The sequence below is a fragment of the Medicago sativa genome, chromosome 3 (genome assembly GCF_051527215.1).
Source record: "Medicago sativa cultivar Bolivia chromosome 3, Bolivia_mono, whole genome shotgun sequence".
Lineage (NCBI taxonomy): Eukaryota > Viridiplantae > Streptophyta > Magnoliopsida > Fabales > Fabaceae > Medicago > Medicago sativa.
The window spans coordinates 86,347,787-86,369,843 of NC_140751.1; the positions used below are offsets into that span (position 1 = coordinate 86,347,787).

Here is a 22,057-nt window from a genome sequence, read left to right on the forward strand (position 1 = left end):
ATAATAATATTTTTGCGTGCATCTTCATCCCTTTTGGCTTATTCCTCTGTCGATCATAGCTGGTTAAGCCAGTTTATGTCAGATTTATGAAAACGATTGCAATTGAATTACAGTGAATTTAGGATTCCTGGCGTATTTTGGATGGGATTTATTTAATTTATTTGTATAATTTTAGGTGTGACAATTGTGTTTGATCTGATCACAATTTTGAATCGTAATTTGGTGGAATAAATCATAATTGTCCCTTACTATTTCAATGCTCAAATTTGAACCCTTAAAAAACATTGAAATGGAGAAGAAGCTGTGAATTTGATTTGGGAAAAGAGAACCGATGGCAAAGAGGAGGAAAATCTGAGCATTAAATAATATTAATAACAATAATTAAAACGAGAAAGATAAAGATTGGTGAAACTTGAAAGGGCGAGCAAGAATCCGATAAAGTGATGACCACGTGAGATTTAATTAAGTAAATATGAGCCTTTTGATTAAATAAAATTGATGGTTAAGATTTGGTGTCAACCAATCCGTTGACACCTGATGTCAACGGATCCTAACTCATATATATATATATATATATATATATATATATATATATATATATATATATATATATATATATATGGGTTTTGTTACAAGCCACCCTTTGGTGGTGTCTTTTAACAAGTCACACCTTAAGGTGTGATTTTCACTTTTTAGTTGTAACTTTACTAAAAGACACCTTCATAAAAGTAAGTTGGTGTCTTTTCGCAAATGCTCATAGAGTAACTTGATAAAAGACACCTTCATAAAAGGTGTCTTCTATCATAACCCTATATATATATGTGTGTGTGTGTGTGTGTTTTTTTTTCTTAATCATTTAAAAAATATAACAAACTAGATTAGTGTATCTTTATTTACCTTTTCATTGTCCCAGTTATACCTTTAAAACAACTTTTTCTATAATAAAGATTGTCGTTGGTGTCATTAAAGAAATAAACATTTAAATTATATTTTTTTTTGTTATATCGTTGATGTCATTGAAATAGATAATCATGGTTAGTTTGATTCGTTATAACTTGAAAACAATAAACATTTATTTTTTAGTTTTAATCAAAAGCAAAATTTAATAAATTATACCGTTCATAAATTTCAATCGTTAGCGCAATAAAATGAGCGGAAAGACGGACACGTAAGTGCCCGTTTTTTATAACAAACAATATATAGTATCGCTTCACCATAGCATCGTTTCATAGAAAAAATTGTGAGCACAATTTAAATCTTCTGAATTTCTATCACCACAGCATTGCTTCTCCCCACACCCCCCAAAAGTACTAGTTCAGTTTTACGTTTGAGCCTGAGGAAACCCAATAGGCCCATTTAAGTTCACTGCATCATTATCATCACCTTCTTCTAAATTCTACAACTCTAAGCTAAACCCTCTCTGAACCCCATTTCACTGTTCATCGCACTTCTCGCCGTTAAATCTCCATCTTCGCCGTCAACTGCTGTCGATCCCCTTCTTCTTCATCGACATCAAACTCGACCGTAAAATCTCTCTTACCATTCATTTTCATGCTTACACGCTCTTAATCTCTCTGATTTTTTGTTTCTTTTTCTATGTATGTGGTCATGTATGTGTATGAATATTTTGTAAATTTAGGACTAAATTTATAAATGAATTCGTGTAAGTCTAACAATTCAATGAATTTCACTATTGGGTATCATTATTTCAATCCAATTTCTAAATTTCACTATTGGTTCTCTCCCTGTTAAACGATTGTGTCTTTTCAAATCAATAATTACAATAAATACATAAGGTGTGACTGTGATTCATAATTTTAGTGTGTTAAACATATCATTTTGTGATTCATGTTTGTAAAGAAAGGTTTTGATTTCTGAACACACTAATGTTATTTTGTTGTTCAAGTGTATAATGCAAAAGAAGAATTGCATGCTCAAAGCTTAAACAATTATTATCCAAGCTTCTTGGATTATCAGAATGAGTATACTCCCTCCGGTCACTATTATAAGCAAAGATCAACTTTTTAGGTTCATTCATTAATGTATCTGGTCAATAATATAGACCAAATACATCAATTAATAAATGAACCTAAAAAGTTGATTTTTGCTTATAATAGTGACCGGAGGGAGTATTTTCTATGTGTAGACAGGGATCTTGACTTACTTAATTTGAATGGCTGCATCATATGCATTGTTGAAAGACCATTTAATCATATTTGTTTTCCAAATATCAAACCAAATACACTCTTTCTTGTATTATAATAGTGTTTGAGTATTTTGTTATGCCTTAAAGCTTGGTGGTTTATGAAATTAAATGTTGTAACTTTTGTTGTCAAACATAACAGAATAGTTATTTATCCTAATTGTCATTTGTTTCTGTCTTTTGTTTATCCCTTGACTATGTTGTTTGTTTAAATGTGCAGGTGATTTATAGTCTATCTTCCTCTCACACTCAACAATGGCTCTCTCAAAAGCAACGTTCCTCACCCACCTGAAAACCGTTGCACAACCGCACCGCCAAATCCGAATCCGACCACCTTATTCACTCTGCCCACGCTTTCTCTCCTTTGCCTCACCAGAAGAAGCCGCCGCCGAACGTCGTCGTCGCAAGCGACAACTCCGCATCGAACCCCCTCTCTCCGCCCTTAACCGCAACCAACAACAATCACCCAATCCAAACCCTAAATCACAATCCCCACCCTACTATCTCAACCCCAGTGACCCTAACCTCCCCGAACACGCCTCTGCGTTAACCGGTAACCGTGTCAACCTTCACAACACGATTCTAAACCTAATCCGCCAAAACGATCTCGATGAAGCTGCACTCTACACGCGCCACTCCATTTATTCCAATTGCCGCCCAACCATCTTCACCATCAACGCTGTCCTCTCCGCCCTCCTCCGTCAGTCTCGCTATTCCGATCTTCTATCCCTCCACCGTTTCATTACACAAGCTGGTGTAGTTCCTAATATCATTACTCACAATCTTATCTTTCAGACTTATCTCGATTGCCGCAAGCCTGATACTGCTCTTGAGAATTTCAAGCAGTTCATCAAGGATGCTCCGGTTAACCCTTCGTCTACCACTTTCCGCATTCTTATTAAGGGTTTGGTTGATAACAATAGGCTTGATCGTGCTATGGATATTAAGGATCAAATGAATGCTTCGGGTTTTGCACCTGACCCTCTGGTTTATCATTATTTGATGTTGGGTCATGCTAGGAGTTCTGATGGGGATGGTGTCTTAAGGGTTTATGAAGAGTTGAAAGAGAAGTTGGGTGGGGTTGTGGAAGATGGGGTTGTTTTGGGGTGTTTGATGAAGGGGTATTTTCTCAAGGGGATGGAGAAGGAAGCTATGGAGTGTTATCAAGAGGTTTTTGTAGAGGGAAAGAAGATGAGTGACATTGCTTATAATTCGGTGCTTGATGCTCTTGCCAAGAATGGGAAATTTGATGAGGCAATGAGGCTCTTTGATAGGATGATCAAGGAGCATAATCCTCCTGCTAAGTTGGCTGTTAATTTGGGAAGCTTTAATGTCATGGTGGATGGTTATTGTGCTGAGGGAAAATTCATGGAGGCGATTGAGGTTTTCAGGAGCATGGGTGAGTCTCGTTGTAAGCCGGATACGTTGTCATTTAATAACTTGATTGAGCAGTTGTGTAATAATGGGATGATTTTGGAAGCTGAGGAGGTTTATGGAGAAATGGAGGGCAAAGGAGTAAACCCTGATGAGTATACATACGGCTTGTTGATGGATACTTGTTTCAAAGAGAACAGGCCTGATGACGCTGCTAGCTATTTCAAAAAAATGGTGAAATCGGGTTTGAGGCCTAACTTGGCTGTTTACAATAGGTTGGTTGATGGGTTGGTTAAAGTTGGGAAGATTGATGATGCTAAGTTTTTCTTTGACCTAATGGTGAAGAAGCTCAAGATGGATGTTGCTAGCTATCAATTCATGATGAAGGTGTTGAGCGAGGCAGGAAGGTTGGATGATGTGCTTCAGATTGTAAATATGTTGTTGGATGACAATGGTGTCGACTTTGATGAGGAATTCCAAGAGTTCGTTACGGTGGAGTTGAGAAAAGAAGGGAGAGAAGAGGACTTGTCCAAACTGATGGAGGAGAAGGAAAGATTAAAAGCTGAAGCCAAGGCTAAGGAGGCTGAGGCAGCAGAAGCTGCTAGAAATAAAAAAGGATCTGGAATTTTAATAACTTCCAAGATGTTAGGTTTAAAGGAAACAGAGTCAGAGAACACTGATGCCACTACTACTGAGTCAGAGTTGGCAGAGAAAATCAATGAAGCTGGTGGTTCGGACGAAGGAGAGGTTAAAAGTGATAGAGCAAGTGAACAACTAACAGCTTGAAGGTGCCAATTCTTGTTACTTTGACGAGTACGTGTATAATAAATTAATGATGCTTTGAAGAGGATTTTAAAGCCTGAGTTTCTTTCTCAAAATAGTTTTAGATCATCATCCTGTGTCGGCAAATATCTGAATCATTGTACATGTAGCTATGTTTGTTAAAACAGATTGTGCAATTTATGATTTTCCCCATTTTATGATATCTTATTGGGTATTGCTCTATTCCAACCCATTTCAGAATCTTGGATACGGTAGTAGAAGCGTTTGAGTTATTTATCTCATACAGATTTAGACAAGTATTATTTATTAGTGAATTGCAATTGTTAGGCTTTGGTTGTGTTTTATTTTGGATATTTTGTTGGTGAACTGCTGCTTGATTATCAAATTCTGTATTTTGTTCTGTATTGAGGTCTCTGTATATTAATATTCTTTTAACAGGTAATGATAGAAGGAAATGGGGAGAATGTGTTACACGCAGGGGCAGGGCATTAAATGCCTTCTTGATTGATTAATGCAAGGCACTGATAGAAGATTTTTTTATTACTAGGAGACGAGTTAATGTTTTGATATTAATTAGGTCACTACATTTTTTTTTTTTGCGTTAGCAGTTGTGCGGATACCAATATCTTGTCATTTATTGGATGCGTTTTTATGACCACATTTTCGGTTTCCTCTTATTTCTACCATGTCAGCAAACAATTAGGCAGTATTATCTTCTGTAAAATTTATGTTGCTGATATACAAATTTGACACTGCTTTTTTATGGTTCTCATTTGGTATAATTTATGGTTATTATGGTCATTCTGTCATGCGGTAGCCAGTACCTGTCCTAATGGTGTGCATGCAATACAACATATTTGTTCTTTCATAGCTATAGTCTCTCATATGTATGGAAACGATGCTTCTGCTAACGACGAACAAGCGATTTCGCCTGGATCACTGCCATAAGGCTACCTAGCTGAGAGCCAACGATATGGTAAGTCCGGCTATAATTTGACTAAGCTTCTTATCCGATTGAGAAATAGTATTCGGCTAATTGACAGGTGAAGACTTAGATTTAGAAGTTTCAATATTATTGTTAAGAAATAAATTGATTTGAGTTTTTTTTTTTTTTTTGTTACTTTAATTTGATTCTTTTTATGATGTGATTAATAAGCCTCATGGGCAGCATGCGGTGGTTTTGGCAGAAGATGCGCCGAAATTCATGGGAAAGGCAGATTGTCAAAATATTAGTGCATCACAACAAATTTACCTGACATTTCCAGCTGATAGCACTTTCTCAGAGGAGGATGTATCAAACTACTTCGGGTAAATTGTTATATTTTGGCTGTAATGTGACGTTTATCGCGCTTATTATCAGTTTTATGTTAGAAAAATTGAAATGCTTGAACATGTTTTCCTTTTGTAGTACTTTTGGATCTGTTGAAGATGTAAGGATTCCATGCCAGCAGAGAAGGATGTTTGGATTCGTGACATTTGTTGAACCAGAAACTGTTAAAATGATTTTGGATAAGGGAAATCCTCATTATGTTCGAGGATCTCGGGTTCTTGTGAAACCATACAAGGAGAAGCCGAAACTTATTGACAGGTGAATTCATTTATTCTCATTCAACATGTTTGTGTGAATCTGTGTATAAAGCAGAGTTAATATTTAATAGACAATTTCAAGTTTTATTTTCTTTGATACTTGTACGCGCGTTTGTGTAGCATGGCATCTACTAATAAGTCGCATTCACTATTAATGTTGTTTTATCTAATTTCATGTTCATTTCAATTTTCAATATGGATGCAGGAAGTATCCATATAGAGTTGAGCATCATGTTTGTTATTCACCGCGCTATGTAGACATCGACGCTGAAATCCCCTCAAGTCCAAGAAGCTGTGGCAATCCTCGGTATCTGACAAGGCTTCTCCTCGAAGAACAAGACCGAATCTTTGAATTGCAGAGAAGGCGTCTTGCACTGTTGCAAATCGCCCAAAAATCTTTGTTTAGTCCACCCCATTTTGGCTTCAGATGGTATGCATTGAATATTTTCATAACTACATTTTCTCCTGCCTATTATTCCCTCTAAGGCAATGTTTGGAATGATTTATTTGAATTATCTATTGGCATACACACTAGTGAGACTATTTAGTAGAACTAATGGAAATAGCTTATGACATGTCCATAAACTGTTTTCAGCTTATTTGCATAATCTCTTCAGGATAGCATAAGGAAACTATTTATAACTTAACGAAAACAGTTTAACTTCATATTATCTTTTGGTATAGAAATAGATTAAACATAAGCAGTTACATGATAAACATTTATGCTATAAGCGCTTAGGTAAGTTATTTATCCAAACAGAATCTAAGTCTGTGTTTCCTTCTACTTGTACTGATCATGATCATTTTTCCTACAGATAATTTCAATGTCCATGCTACTGAATCTTTTAGTTATCTGGAAAACGAGCAAGCCAAGTACACAGATGCCAATAACTCCGATAAGGACAGGTTTGAATCCATTCCTAATAACTTTATCTTGATTCACAACAATCTCTTACCAACCAATCTTCAATATATAGATTACATCTCTGACATTTGATTCACAACCTCTCCGCTCAAGGGGTTAAGGCTGCATACATCCACCCTCCTCAGACCATGCATTGGACCGCACTGGTCGCTCTTCTCGCATTAGAAAAATGAAATTTCTTAATTTTTCACATCTATTTATTTTGTTTTAACTTATTTTCTGCAGCAGTGAAGGACTGAATCTCCCGGACAGCCCGTTTTCGTTTCGAAACACCAGCAATAGACATCTACGGTCTGTTTGTTTAAGATTCTTAAAAAAAAATAATTTATGATGTTTTAGTTATGCTAATGTGTAGGGTTTTTTTTAAAAATCATTTTAATATATATAATTTAGATATCATTTTTCATAGATTTTTAAGAAAAGTATACAATTTAATGTTTTTTTAAAATTATATATAAAAAAAAATCGTATTTCTTTCTTCTGTTAAAAATTACTTTCCTCAAAAGCTAATCCAAATAACTTTTCATTTTTCATCATAAAAATCATTTTTAAAGAAAGCTTACACACAAACATAACTAAACATTGAAACGATTTTTTAAAAAATCTTAAACAAACAGTCCCATATAGCTGACTCAGTTTCATACATAACAGCTGACCTCTTTTCTCAACAAGCTATTCAGTTTACTCAGAAGGCTCTTTTCGCGCAACTGAATCGTTGGAATTAACAACTTATTGATGTAAGATCTTCTTACATGTTATAGTTTTTAGTTACAGAAGCAAAAGGTTTGGTTTCTAGGAGATTATGCAATTTTTAGTAGTAGCTTTCATTACAAGTTTTATCACTGGATGAATGGAACTAGGTGGTATATTAATTATCTTTATCTATAGTTTTCATTAGATATTTTAGGATATTTTGGCAATTTGTGCCTATGGACTATGGAGTGAAAGGGGTAACCAATTACTCTGAGAACATGCTTAATGATAACAATAATTTTTTCAGTAAGATAACAATAATCTATACTTAGATAGTTGTGTATTTTTTTTTATTATTTAAATGTTTTTTGATTGTTAATTCTATGTCATTGTCCTGATAAAATGCTAGGGGTTATTATTCAGAATATCTTGGCTTGGAATACCTTATTGTTATCTGAAAAGGCAGAACCGTTTTCTCAATAGACTAAATATCTTAGTTTAATTATTATATATAGAATTTGAGGTCTTGTTATATGAAAATGTGTGTGATTACTTGGGATATTTATTGTTAATGGCTTAATGCAGTGATTGCTGGAAAGTGACATAGAAAATAGAGACTTCTAAATGTATTGTAATCTGAATTAGAAAAATATTGATAAATAAATAGTGATGTTTATCGTAATATTAAAAATGTTAAATGATTGTGAAAGAGTCTATTAATGCATATGGTAGCTTTCACACAACATCGTTTTTCTACAGCATAGTATAGTATTAGGTCACCATTTTTTTTTTGTATTAGTAGTTGTGGGGGATATCAAGTCTTAACTATTAGAATGCGATAGAAGCTACCTTTTCCTTTCATTTCTGCTCTGTTATGCAAAATATTATTCTGTATCAGTGTTGGTTAGTTTTATAGCGCCGATACACAAACTTGACACTGGTTTTAATGATTTGTACAATTTATGGATTTTAAGGCTGTCCTGCCATGTGGTAACTGTCATAATGGTTTTCAATTGCATAGTTGTTTTTTAATAGCTATGCTAATTGCTAATGTAAACTCTGCGTGTGCTATATTAAAGTATAATTATGGAAAAGGCCTGGAGTCGGGAGTTCTGTATTTTGCTGTTCATGCAAATGATGTGCTGTTCGTCTTTCTTTGATGTTTACACTTTACTGGTAAAGTCTTTGCTACATGTGATGAGTTAGCAGATTAGGGGCGTGTTTGGATTGGCTTATGTAGAGCTTTTTTGGGCGTATCTACTAACATAAGTGCTTATAAAACTGTTTGGCATAACAAATCATAAGAGCTTATGGACTCTCGTAAGCTTCCTTAACAAGCTTATAAATTTGGGCTTCTCAATTGAAACAAAAGCTTATGCAAAAACAAGGAGCTTATACAAATTGAAACACAGAGCTTTGCGACCCGCGACCCGTTGTAACTCGCTTTATCTCCAGCGACTCCGCAACTTGCGTTCTCACTTAGTTCTCTCCAGGAACCCTAGCACCATCTTCGCTCTGAAACTTTGTTCGTTCTCTCCATGTATTTTGGATTGATTTTCTTGCTTCCTTCTGTTGTTATTTTTGCTCTTGTTCCTTGTATTTTTTATTGCTTGTTCACGTGGTGATTTTTGCGTTGATAATAGTTACTGCCCGATCTTCCATCCGTGTTGGATTTGTGATAATTGTTGTGATTTATTCTTGTTCTTGTATCTTGTTGATGTTGCTCGTTGTGATTTCTATTTGAGTATTCTTGCGATATACGAACATTCATCATCACTGTGAACACGCTGTTTGATATAATGCTTAAGTTGTTGCATTTGGAAGAAGAAAAAGTGCTGGTTTAAAGCGATCTTTTAGAACCATGTATGTTGTTAATGTTTTCACTGCTTTCTGATGTGGCTAGTAAATTTACCGAAGCTTAGAATTGCTAATGTTTTCACTAAATTTTGATGTGGCTAATAAATTTATGTTAAGCTTGGTTAATATTTTTCCATGCATTTGTGTGTTGTTTTATTTGTTCTGCAAAATAGTTAGATATTGTTTGTGCTAGTGGTTCAATCTTTAACATAGTTGTATTTTGCAAATTCCAGATCTCTACATTTGGAATATAACCAAGATCAGGTATTGTGATGGTTCATCATTTAACACTGATGTTGAAGCTGTTGATCCTATTGTGAAACCTATGGCTCTTTCATGTTAACGGCGGAGAGCCGTTGAAGACCACCAGAAGTTCAGCACTGGCAGAAAGAAAGAAAAGGACGAACCCGAACCGTGATGTTCGCTTCGCAATGCGTGATTTCGTCTCGCTACTGGAACCGGACGCTTCTCTCCCATGGCCGTCTTCATCAATCCCCACAGCGGTGACCACCAACAACTCACGGGCAAAGAACAGGTGCTCCTCGCTTTCCTCCTTTTCCTTCATGAATTTTATTGCTCAGCGATTTCTGTTGCTCATGTTTGTCAAAATCAAATGTGACTAAACAGATTGCATCATGACATTTTTCGTTGTTGGATCTAGTAAAAAAGGTTCTAATTCTTCGATGATGAATATTGTTTTGAAGGATTCTGGTAGTGATTCAAGTTAAACTCTGGTTTATGCTTATGTGTGTTCATTGTCCTTGATATGTGGAAAAAAGTGTTGTTGTTAATGAATGTAAAAATCATGTTTTTGTTTATTAAGCTTTTTTATTTTATTTTGGTGGGGCTGCTGAAAAAGAGAAAATTGTCTATTCCCAGAGTTTTTCTTTGCAGTTGGAGAAAACTAGCAGCTGAAATAATTAAACCTTAGAATACAAGTATAAGTGGACAGTTACAAAAAGCATTTATAGCAGATACTAGTTCAAATCTGTAAATACAAACTAGTTTTTAGCATTATTGTGTTGAATGTTGACACAACAATGTCATCTCTTGTTATGTTATCAAATGTAGGGGTTCCCAAGTTGAATAGAGCAGAACTAGAGACACCTTGTGAGGATTTCATCAATATTGTTATTAGTTTTGAAGCATGCACCATGTACAAAGGAACACTGTCCAGTGGAGTACAGCTCATTAACTACAGGAAGTGTGGATGGAGAATATTTGTGGTAATAGTGTTGGCATAGTTGATGGATAAATAAATGGGAGCGTACATTGACAAATTTAAGTGTTTTGGCACACAACAACGCCTCCATTAGTATCAGAAATTTACATGTAACATATGACTTTTGCCTACCATCATTTCTAAACTAATTGAATTTTTGCAATGTGTGCCTGTTGAGCATGGTTGAATTTTGTGCATATGATAATTTATTTATTTTTATTGATAAAGTTATATAAGAACGGTATACATACCATCTGTTTTATAGAAGAAAGGTATACATAACATCTGTTGCATGAAATTATGAATGTTTTGAAGTTTATATACCCCTGACATTTGAGACAATCGAGATTTTTCTTTATTGCATTACCAGCGTGTCTAAGTCGAATTATATGATTGTACAAACGTGTGATGTTATTTCTTCAAAGAAAAAACAAACATGTGATGTTCTGAATAATTTTGTTTTCCATGTGCTATTTGGTTTCATTTATATATCATGATTCAATATTTTAGATGGACGTGAGTCTAATGTATGAACCAGAACCTGTTAGTGCAGCTCATCAATTGCAGGAAGTGTGTTGATGACAGCGAATTGTGGTAATAGTGTTGGTTTAGTTGGAGGGAAAATACCTTTGCGATTGTTGCCCCCCGATTTGATGTTGGATTCAGAATTGAACATCTCAGAATTTAAAATGTGCTTGGCAGCAGTTAATATAGCCCCTATCTTAATTTAGTGAATGTTTTATGTGCATGGCAACAGTTAATATAGCCCCTATCTTGTTCTAGTGAATGTTTGGATTGACGGTGAATATAACACACTCTAATTCTGCTGTGTTATGCGAACAATTATGCTGTATGAGTGTTGGTTGATTTTATGTTGCCCATACACAATTTTTTTATTATTTTTTGACGGGAAGATAATTACACCATTTCATTCTCAATAATATGCAAGATACAATCAGGAGCTTGGTTAAAAACCTGAGAACAAGACTGTAATGCCCCTAGCTAAATTATGAAACTTATTTTCTTTGCCTCTTTAACATAAACAACATTGCTTTGTTGAAAAAAAATACGAAAGTAAATTTTTGCATTCCAAAACCATTGATCCAAACTCGTCATTTCGTGTGCCATTGATGCTGTCCACCATTGTTTTGGCGTCTAATTCAAAGATAAACATCGTTGTATTGCAACTTTTGTATTGAAGCCCTAGCTAAATTATGAAACTTATTTTCCCTATTAACATAAACAACATTGCATTTTTGAAAAAAAGACGAAAGTAAATTTTTGCATTCCAAAACCATTGATCCAAACTTGTCATTTTGTGTGCCATTGATGCTGTCCACTATTGTTCTGGCGTCTAATTTAAAGATAAACATTGTTGTATTGCAACTCTTGTATTGCAGCCCTAGCTTAATTATGAAACTTATTTTCCTTGCCTCTTAACATAAACAACATTGCATTTTTGAAAGAAAAAAAAGACGAAAGTAAATTTTTGCATTCCAAAACCATTGATCCAAACTCTCGTCATTTCGCATGCCATTGATGATTGTCCACCTTTGTTTTGGCGTCTAGTTCAAAGATAAACATTGTTGTATTGCAACTCCTGTGTCCATTTCAGGGATGCCAAAGAGCCAAAACCTTCCCTTTGTGGACCTCAAAAGCTTGAGCACAAAATACTGTTTTCGTGCTAACATATTGGCCATATTTGTTCCTAATGCAGATTCCCAATCCCATGCCTCCTATATCGTATGAGAATGCAACATCAGTACTGCATTTCACAAACCTGCTAGTGGCTTCTGTTTTTGCCTGTTCCAGCCTGTCCAATCTGCTAGAACGCTTCTCATAATCTGATCATCATGGTCCACCGTGCCCTGCCAGAGTTTAAGGTTCCTGTTGCGCCAAATGTTATAGCTAACCATTGCAAAATGAGTTCTGCTATGTTGTTTCAGTTTTGTAAACAACAGAAAAACTAGCTCTTTGAAACTGTTGCACCTGATCAGTAATGGTTCCATCTTGTCCCACAATTTGCTTTTGATCCAACTCTCAATACTTATTGGACATGGGATGTGATGAATAAGTGCCAGTTGTTCTCATATCCATTCTCACTAGGACAAATGATATCCTTCTCTCTCAACTGTGTTGCAATTGGTTTAACATCTCTAACGCCCTCCACATAAAGTGCTTTACCTGCACTCTCACTAGGACAAATGACTTCCTTCTCTCTCAACCGTGTTGTAGTTAGTTTAACATCTTTACACGCCCTCCATAACGTATGCAAATGACAAATCCAGTTCCAATTACCTTCAACACATAGATGATTGGAATCGACTAAGTCATTGATGCACAGTCAGTAATTTATTTTAGGCTTAATTGCAGTTTTAACCCCCTAAGAAAAAAAACTACAAAACCGCCCCCTATGTTTTGCAACTGTGGCAGTTTTGGCCCCCAAGGTCAATTTTGACTCGGTTTACGCTGACGTGGCACCCTAAGTGAGGTGCCACGTGTCATTTTTTTTATTTTTCAGTTGCAAAACTTAGGGGGCGGTTTTGTAGTTTTTTTTCCTTAAGGGGCCAAAATCGCAACTTTGGAAAAGTTAGGGGGCTGAAACTGCAATTAAGCCTTTATTTTAAGGTGTCATATTGTATTGTTGCTCAATTTAACTACTTCTAGTGACGATATCTCGAGTTTTTTTTTTTTTTTGGATGAAACATGATTTATATGAAAGTTAGAAACATCACCTATAATTCTTATTAAAATACTTTGAATTTTTCTGTAATAAATCTACTAAAGTGAAAATTAAAAAATCTTGATTGCAATTTGCAAAAAGTTTAACGGCTAGAGATTTGTGTTATACATCTTGGTTCAAACCTTCTGTCAAAAAAAAAAAAAAATCTTGGTTCAAACCTAAATTATGATAACATCACAAAACGACCACTTTCTTTTTTAATTTTTAGTAAACAAAAGTCAATTTGAAACATGATAAAATAACTTAATCAAAACTATTTTTATTTTTTGACAAAATAAAAAACAGTGACTTAGAATGTTTGTTGAATTCTAACCTCGCCGTCAGCCTCCGCCAAACCCCACCGGAGCCTCAAGCTCAGCCGTACGCATCACCACCACCGGTATGTTGTTTCGTCTCTTCAATTTCCCATCTCATTTTCTTCTCCCTCTCTTCAAAAATTCATTCTCCAAAACCAAAACCATTCACAACAATAAATTCAGGTTTTCATCTTCCACAGCACTTGCACATTCTTCTACCTCAGAAACCCATTTCACAAAACCTTCCAATTCTTCTTCTTTTGATCCTAACACCTCCCAAATCCTCCAAAAACTTCACCTTTATCGAAACAACCCTTCTCTAGCACTATCATACTTCTCTGAACTCAAAAACCAACATGGGTTCTCTCACAATATTCAAACCTATGTTGCCATCGTTAGAATACTCTGTTACTGGAACTTGAATAGAAGGTTGGATTCTCTTTTCCGTGATATAATAATTTCTCATTCTAAACAAAACCCATTATTTGAAATTCATGACTTGTTTGAGAAACTATTGGAGGGTGTTCATGTTAAGGATAAAAATCATTACTTGCTTAGAGCTTTTGATGGGTTTGTTAAAGCTTGTGTTGGTCTTAACATGTTTGACGATGCTATTGATTTCATGTTTAAGTTTCAAATTAGGAGGTTTGGGATTCTTCCAAATATTTTTGCTTGTAACTTTCTTATTAACCGTTTGGTAAAATGTGATAAAGTGGATATGGTTTTCGAGATTTTCAACCAAATCAAGAGGCTTGGTTTGTGTCCTAACCATCACACTTATGCCATTATCATTAAGGCGTTGTGTACGAAGGGCGGTGATTTGAAACAGGCGTATGGTGTGTTGTTCTATGAAATGGAAGAAGCTGGGGTGACTCCGAATTCGTATTGCTATGCAGCTTATATTGAGGGGTTGTGTAATAATCATCAGTCTGATTTGGGATATGACATGCTCCGAGCTCTTAGGGAGCGTAATGCTCCTATTGAGGTTTATGCCTACACTGCAGTTATTCGTGGGTTTTGTAATGAAATGGAATTAGATAAAGCCCAGCAAGTATTTTACGACATGGAATGGCAGAGACTTGTTCCTGATTGTCATGTTTATTCTCCGTTGATTCGTGGATATTGTAAGACCCATGATTTGGTTAAAGCTTTAGACTTATATGAGGACATGATTTCAAAGGGTATAAAGACAAATTGTGTGATTGTTAGTTGTATCCTTCATTGCCTTGCTGAGATGGGTGAGGATTCGAGAGTTGTAGATACATTTAAGGAAGTAAAGCAATCGGGTGTGTTTCTTGATGGGGTAGCTTACAATATTGTATTTGATTCTTTGTGTAAATTGGGTAAGATGGATGAAGTAGCAGGTATGCTGGAGGATTTGAAATCTATGCATATCGATTTAGATATCAAACACTACACAACCTTTATTAAAGGTTACTGTCTTCAAGGTAAACCCGATAAAGCCTATATCATGTTCAAAAAAATGGAGGAAAACGGATTTAAACCTGATGTTGTTGCTTATAATGTACTAGCCGCCGGTTTGTGTAGAAATCGTCATGTTAGTGAGGCAATGGAGCTTTTGAATTATATGGATAGTCAAGGTGTGAAGCCGAACTCTACTACACATAAGATTATCATTGAAGGTTTGTGTTCAGAAGGCAAGATTGAAGAAGCTGAGGGATATTTTAACTCTATGAAAGATGTTAACTCTATGAAAGATGAAAGTGTCGAAATCTATACTGCCATGGTTAACGGTTATTGTGAAGCTGACCTTATTGAAAAATCATATGAACTTTTTCATGAGCTGTCAAAACGAGGAGACACTGCACAAGAAAGTTCCTGTTTAAAGCAACTTAGCAAAGTATTGTATTCTAAAGTATTAGCTGAATTGTGCCAGACAGAGAATATGGAACATGCTCGCTCTTTGTTTGATTTTTTCCTTGAGAGAGGATTTACGCCAGACGTTGTAACTTACACAATCATGATAAAAAGTTATTGTAGAATGAATTGCTTGCAAGAGGCTCATGACCTCTTCCAGGATATGAAGAGCAGAGGGATCAAACCTGATGTAATTACCTACACAGTTCTACTTGATGGGCAATCAAAAAGGCATTTCTCTTCTCGACACGGAAAAGGAAAGGATGCACCGTATGATGTTTCGACTATCTGGAGAGACATGAAGGAAAGGAAAGTATGTCCGGATGTTGTTCTTTACACTGTTTTGATTGATGGACACATAAAGGTCAATAACTTTGTAGATGCAATTAGACTCTTCAATGAAGTTATTAAAAGAGGACTAGAACCAGATAATGTAACATACACTGCTTTATTTTCGGGCTTGTTAAACAGTGGGCACTCAGAGACAGCAGTTACATTGTATAACGAAATGTCTTCCAAGGGAATGACACCACCCTTGCTTATAAACCAGCGAATTTTGAAAGTTAGGAAGCTGCAGTTTAGTAGCGGCGAATTTTGAAATTGCAGTGAATCAGTTTTGACTGTTGGTTCTTGGAGTTATCCCAACAAGTTTGAAATTCTATCTGGTTGATACCTAAAGGTGAAGCATAATCACACGTGCTTTGGGTTATTTTGCTAAAACTTCTTGTATAGATATGAAAGGGAGTAGAGACACAGACTGATTACCAGAATGTCATTGTATGTAGGTATGTATCTTCTTTATACTGAATTAAAATGATATGCAACTATGAATGTGTAAGTAGTATAAATGAGACGGATTCAAAAAGGTTTTTCTTGCTGCTACTTGTTCAATATAACATGAATATTGTATTTGAACTTGAGAAGTTAAATTTTTTGCAAGTTAAATTTGGATGTCTTTTTTTAATTCTTTTGGATTACCGGGTATACAAAATAAAGTTGTAGAAATACCTGCTAACAAAACATTGAAATTATAAAAACAATAGTTTGTAAAGTCATTGAATTATTCTTACTATATATCATACAGAAGCTCTAATGCTTAATTACAGGCCATTTTTTATTGTCACAATTTATGATTTACACTAGGTAGCCTGTTATCATTTTGCTTAATTGATACTCCATCTGGGTTCAGTTATTAGCAAAATTAACTAACCACACACACATATTAAGAGTAGTGGTTAAATTCATTTAATTTTCTTGATGTAATCCAAAACTTAATTTTATTTCCCAAAATACTCTTTCTTTTCATTTAGTTTTGTATGAGAACTTATTTCATTGAAGGGTATTTTGAGAATAATAGCATTAAAAATGATAGAATTAGTTAGGTTTTGCTTATATTTAGAACCATCTGATAAGTCTTATTTTTGTCTTATATTTGAGACCAAAGTAGTAATTGAAAAGGATTTGCTCTTACTGAAATTTAGGTTTTACACTTAATTATCTCAAGCTAACTCGTCGGCTTTTTTGAGTTTGCAAATAGGAGTATCTGATCTGACTGCATATTTAGTTGCATAGCTGATTTGGACTAATGTGAAGCTGCCAAGCATTGAATGCAGTTCAATTAACATCGGAAGACTCTTAATCATATTCATGTTTCGCCTATAAATTATGTTTAATATTATTTTCACCGTTGCTAAGTGATTAGTCAGTTTTTTGTCGGTATTTTTTTTTATTAAGCCTCTATTCTTGCTAAATTGGGATTTTTCATGTTATACCTTCCATAGCTAAGTGATTTTTCAAGATTTTCTGTAATTTTTTTGTTAAGGTCCTTTCTTTCATTCCCTTACCTTCCATTAACAAAAGTTTGTTATTCAGATGGTAGCATCATTGCAGATATTAATGCGGCAAAGAAGCTTGGAAGCATGTAGTCCAAGTAGTAAAGCTTTGGCCTGTCCAGATTCCTCCCGTATCTACTACAATGGAAATGCTTTTGATGGATGCTAAGGTATGTATTATTTTTCTTTCTCCCCTCTTTTATTCCCATCAATATAATATTTTACTTTACTATTTGTGTCGTGTTTGTGTATGACACCGACATGACACTGACGCAAGTAATAAAATCACTTCTTTTTTATAAAATTATTATTTGTATCTACATATCACTGTTAGGGTTGTTTTCGGAGTCTGTGTCAGTGCTTTATGACCAAGAATATGATTACCACATTTTAAGTCTTAACTGCAACATAATATAAAATTAATGACCTAGAACAAGAAGAGACATTTATTTAGTATTTTGGCAGTTTTATGCTTTTTTTTTGCAGAGTCACAGATAAGCATCAAAATTCAAAGGATGCAGAAGGTGCTGCACGTTTTAAGAGACGACGGGTCCTGATGGAAAAACATGCGAGTAGGAGTGAAAATGAACCCTTACCTAAGCAATGCATAATAATGGTAACATTAGGCCTTATATTGAATTATAAGATGAGACTAATTACATTTTTGGCTCACTGATTTCTCACAAATGTTTCTTTATCACGATCTTGAAACAGCTATGGATAGACATCAAAGCTCAAAAGAGGATGCAGCTGATGCACACAGGTTGCGGAGAAGAATGGTTATGATGCAAAATTGTGTTGTGCTTACAGTTTAAGGTGTCAAAGTGAAAATCAATACGCTGTCGCTGCCATGCAACTCTATAATGGTCTGATTAGGCCTATGACACTATTCTAAATGTCATTGATTATATTTTGTTAAAATTCATTATCGCAAAGCTAATTGTCTATCTTCATGCCGTTTTAGTGATGTAAACCAACTTCTGACAGCAGAGTATGAACTGCTTCTTAATCAATACATGGGTGCAGATTTTGTTCTTTATTATGTTGACATTTAAATAATGTAGAAATAATTTGTAAATATACTCTAGCGCATTGTAGAATGTTTTCAGTATAGCATATTTCTTAGCACATTTCTTGGTATATTCTTTTTGTAATTAATGTTATTTATTGTAAAATTGCCTATGTAGAATTTTCTGATGTCATCCAGAAACATGGTTTCAGCATTTTTTTTTTCATACATATTTCTCTCAATATGATATTGAGAGCCTAATGAGTGACAACCCTACATTGTGCTTGCCCGGTGAACCCCTGTGTTTTAACTCTGGCTTCCCGCTTCTCTGTTGCCGCAACCTATTCCGACACTTGTTTCGAGCGTATCTTGTGAAATTTGCCATTGTCGTGGTTGTAACTACCAATCTTGTGACCTTTTCGACAAATGACTACCACCATCGTCCTCGTATCTTATTTATATGAATTCTCATAATCTTATTTCTTTTATGCTTCTACATCTCTTTTCTCTCCTTCCCCCTTTCTCTCGTATCTATTGCTCTCCCAAATTAAGCTAGATTTTTCCACCGTTTCACTAAAGTCGCGGAGTTCATAATTTATATATGTTGTAATCATGTGAGGATATCTAACTTTATTGCTCTAAATATGGTGCTTACTGTTTGTCTTTCTGTTTTTGGTGCTTTATAGGGTGGTTATCTTGACCAGATCCTGATACATATATGATAATGACTAGTTGGGTATTCATCACAAAGCTAACGAGGGTGTATGTTTGGTGAACATGAGATTAGTTATGTTTGGTGAACATGAGATAACTTATGCAATGCAAAATGGATGCTGTCATACTTTTACATAGTTGGTAGTCTGCATCCTAATGCATTTGGTGTACCGTGCCATTTTGTCTTGGCACTTTAATAGTTTATGTTCAGTGAAAGAGGAAAAAGAATTCATAGAAGAAAAGTTGGCGCCATTTCCGGTAGGAGACTTAAATAGGTCTCCTACGGTAGGTGACATTATAAAAGATTGATTTTTTTATTTTACAACAAAAATGACATGTGTAACCATTAGATTGTTGAAGAACAGTACTGTAATCCCTCCACATTGATTTTTTTTTTTCTTCCCATTTTCTTCAACCTCAGCGAAAACAAGCCCAGGAAAAGAAACATTTTCTGCCTCTTTCCGTTCTCTCATCTCTTCCGCCGACGAGGACATCCTCCGTCCCCACCACTGTATCCTCCATCCTCGTCAAATTATATACTTCATATTCTTCCTAATTAATTTATTTATCTTCACGTGTTCTTCCCAAATCCAATATTCTTTCATCTTCACCAATATGTTCTTAATAATCCAAATCTAAAATCAATCACCAATCTTTCTTTAAGGAATTTAAAAATGAGTTAACTCTTTCGGTGCATCCGACTTGTCGTTGCTTTCCACCCATTACACAAACACCAAACCCCATCATTTTCTTAATCAAGAAGACAACCTTCCCACTGAACTCTCTCAAAAAAGCCCAATATTGTTTTGTTTAATTGAATTATTTTTTAATGACTTTCTTGTTCAATTGATGTTTGTGGTATTCCTGTTCATAATTTTTTTTTCAAATATATCAATGGTTAACATTTATTTTGCAAAAAAAAAAAAAAATCTTAAATGTGTCATTAGTCCCTGCACTTTTACCATATTTTGGGATTAGTCCTTGCACTTTTTTTTGTTTGGTTTAAGTCCCTGTACTTTGTAAAAGATTTGATATTAGTCCCCTGTTAAAAAAAAAGCAAAACTAACATAGTGCTATGTGGGCCAATTATATTACGACACGTGGCACATAAAAATAATAAATTAAAATAAATAAAAAATAATCTCTGGACCAATTCCCCGTTGCTCTTCCTCCCTCCCATCTCTCTTCCAAATCTTTCTCAAAACTAGTTAGATTACGAAACCGGTAAGAATTAATCAAAAACATTCAAAATCAAAATACTCCGTCCGTTTCAAAATATAAGCAAAATTCACTTTTTAGGTTCATTCATTTAATGATGTACGTGATCCATTAATATAGACCACATACATCATTAAATGAATGAACCTAAAAAGTGAATTTTGCTTATATTTTGAAACGGATGGAGTACTTGATAATATTAGTTTGTCAAAAAATTATCTTTTCCCCTAAAACTTCTTAGAGTGGTGCAACCTGTTCCATTCATTTCATACATTCCAAAAGCCTGTTTAAAACCTTGCCCTTTATCTTCCTTGTTCCCTCGAGCTTCCACAAAGCGGGTCCGTTTGGTTCGAGAGGGGAGGGGAGATTTTTAATTTGAAGTGTTTGGTTCAATTTTTAGAAGGGGAGGGGAGGGGAGGGGAAGGGAGCAAATTTTACTGCACTGTCAAAATTATCCTTATATTAATTTAAAATCTCAATATTATCCTTGTAACAACATTTATTATTATTATTATTATTATTATTATTATTATTATTATTATTATTATTATTATTATTATATTATCCTTGAAACAATTTTTACTATTATTAGGTTATAGGTTATATTATCTTGGAACAACTTTTATTCCATATTATTAACAATTTTTCCTTGTAACAACTTTTATTACTCCTTGTAACAACTCTATTACTAATCCATTATTCTATCGTCTACAACATGTTGTTATCGATTACATCGTTATTGTTTCGTTACTTTATTATCCTTATTTAATTAAGTTTACGGGTAAAACAGTAAAATAATTTTAAAATCCCTCCCCCCCCTTGTGAACCAAACACACTTTTAATTAAAATATCTCCCCTCCCCTCCCATCCGTTAAAATTCCTCCCCTTCCATCCTCTCCCCTCCCCTCCTAATTCTCAAACCAAACGGACCCTAAGAAATTCATCAAACCCCAACAGTCCATCACCGTCTTGAAATGCCACAACCGCCTCTAGATCCTCCACAAATAACTTCTCATAGATGACCTTCAAGCACTGTTGTAACTCTGCCAACGATGTCTTCCCATCTCCATTTACATCACAGTAATTGAACAGCAGCTATATATCATGATTATTTAACATCCAACTTAGATCATTAGTTGCATGCATAATTTATTACATAATAACACAACTCTAGCTGTATAATACGTATATCATATCAGAATGCATTATATTTGATGAATAAAAATGATAGAATCAAGTAACATATATTTTAATTTATTATTTTTGTCATTAGTGTGCCACGTGTCGTAATATAATTGGCCAACATAGCACTCTGTTAGTTTTTTTTTTTTTTAACAATTTGATCAACAGAGGGACTAATACCAAATCTTTTACAAAGTGCAGAGACTTAAACCAAACAAAAAAAAGTATATGGACCAATCCCAAAATATGGTAAAAGTGCAGGGACTAATGATACATTTAAGCCTCCTACAGTACGAGACCTAAAGAGGTGGCCTACCGTAGCCTTCGCCAGAAAAGTTGAGTTGAGCAGTATGAATCAAATTCTCATAAATCAATATACGGAGAAATACTACTACAATATATACGAAGCTTTTTTTTTTTTTTTGAGAGAAATATATACGAAGCTTGTTAAAAAATTCAAAAATTGTATCGTTTATTTACATCATGAAAACCTTATAATTTACTGTATTTATTATCTTTTTTAATTCAGTCTTGTAACTTT

General features: G+C 34.7%; 3 protein-coding genes across 8 annotated transcripts; all 3 read left to right on the plus strand.

Annotated features, from left to right (window-relative positions):
* Positions 1–1,406: 1,406 nt before the first annotated feature.
* Positions 1,407–5,199, plus strand: LOC146941333 (pentatricopeptide repeat-containing protein At3g49240, mitochondrial-like). Of its 4 annotated transcripts, none has more exons than XM_085755094.1 (3): positions 1,407–1,524; positions 2,424–4,365; positions 5,182–5,199. In XM_085755094.1, the coding sequence occupies exon 2, from the start codon at positions 2,459–2,461 to the stop codon at positions 4,361–4,363; it is 1,905 nt and encodes a 634-aa protein (XP_085611220.1). In that variant the 5' UTR covers positions 1,407–1,524; positions 2,424–2,458; the 3' UTR covers positions 4,364–4,365; positions 5,182–5,199. The 4 variants fall into 4 exon arrangements, with proteins under 4 accessions (XP_085611220.1, XP_085611221.1, XP_085611218.1 ...); XM_085755095.1 differs by having other exon boundaries at positions 5,178–5,194; XM_085755092.1 differs by lacking the exon at positions 5,182–5,199 and adding an exon at positions 4,799–5,169.
* LOC146941334 (zinc finger CCCH domain-containing protein 54-like) lies at positions 5,195–7,235 on the plus strand. The gene is made up of 7 exons (XM_085749943.1): positions 5,195–5,336; positions 5,517–5,668; positions 5,769–5,948; positions 6,153–6,377; positions 6,434–6,438; positions 6,763–6,853; positions 7,098–7,235. Exons 1-7 carry the CDS (start codon positions 5,334–5,336, stop codon positions 7,201–7,203), a joined length of 762 nt encoding a protein of 253 aa, XP_085606069.1. The 5' UTR covers positions 5,195–5,333; the 3' UTR covers positions 7,204–7,235.
* Positions 7,236–13,655: 6,420 nt separating this feature from the next.
* Positions 13,656–18,432, plus strand: LOC146941335 (uncharacterized). Of its 3 annotated transcripts, none has more exons than XM_085755098.1 (4): positions 13,656–16,346; positions 17,434–17,563; positions 17,859–18,009; positions 18,108–18,432. In XM_085755098.1, exon 1 carries the CDS (start codon positions 13,769–13,771, stop codon positions 16,157–16,159), a length of 2,391 nt encoding a protein of 796 aa, XP_085611224.1. In that variant the 5' UTR covers positions 13,656–13,768; the 3' UTR covers positions 16,160–16,346; positions 17,434–17,563; positions 17,859–18,009; positions 18,108–18,432. The 3 variants fall into 3 exon arrangements, with proteins under 3 accessions (XP_085611224.1, XP_085611223.1, XP_085611222.1); XM_085755097.1 differs by having other exon boundaries at positions 17,880–18,009; XM_085755096.1 differs by having other exon boundaries at positions 17,434–18,009.
* The last annotated feature ends 3,625 nt before the right edge of the window (positions 18,433–22,057 follow it).

Coding starts and splice junctions, on each gene's coding strand:
- LOC146941335 (XM_085755096.1), top strand. CDS start 13,769: ATGTTGTTTCGTCTCTTCAATTTCCCATCTCATTTTCTTCTCCCTCTC.
- LOC146941334 (XM_085749943.1), top strand. Junction 5,669..5,768: donor GATGTATCAAACTACTTCGG/GTAAATTGTTAT, acceptor TTCCTTTTGTAG/TACTTTTGGATCTGTTGAAG. Junction 6,854..7,097: donor AATAACTCCGATAAGGACAG/GTTTGAATCCAT, acceptor TATTTTCTGCAG/CAGTGAAGGACTGAATCTCC.
- LOC146941333 (XM_085755094.1), top strand. CDS start 2,459: ATGGCTCTCTCAAAAGCAACGTTCCTCACCCACCTGAAAACCGTTGCA.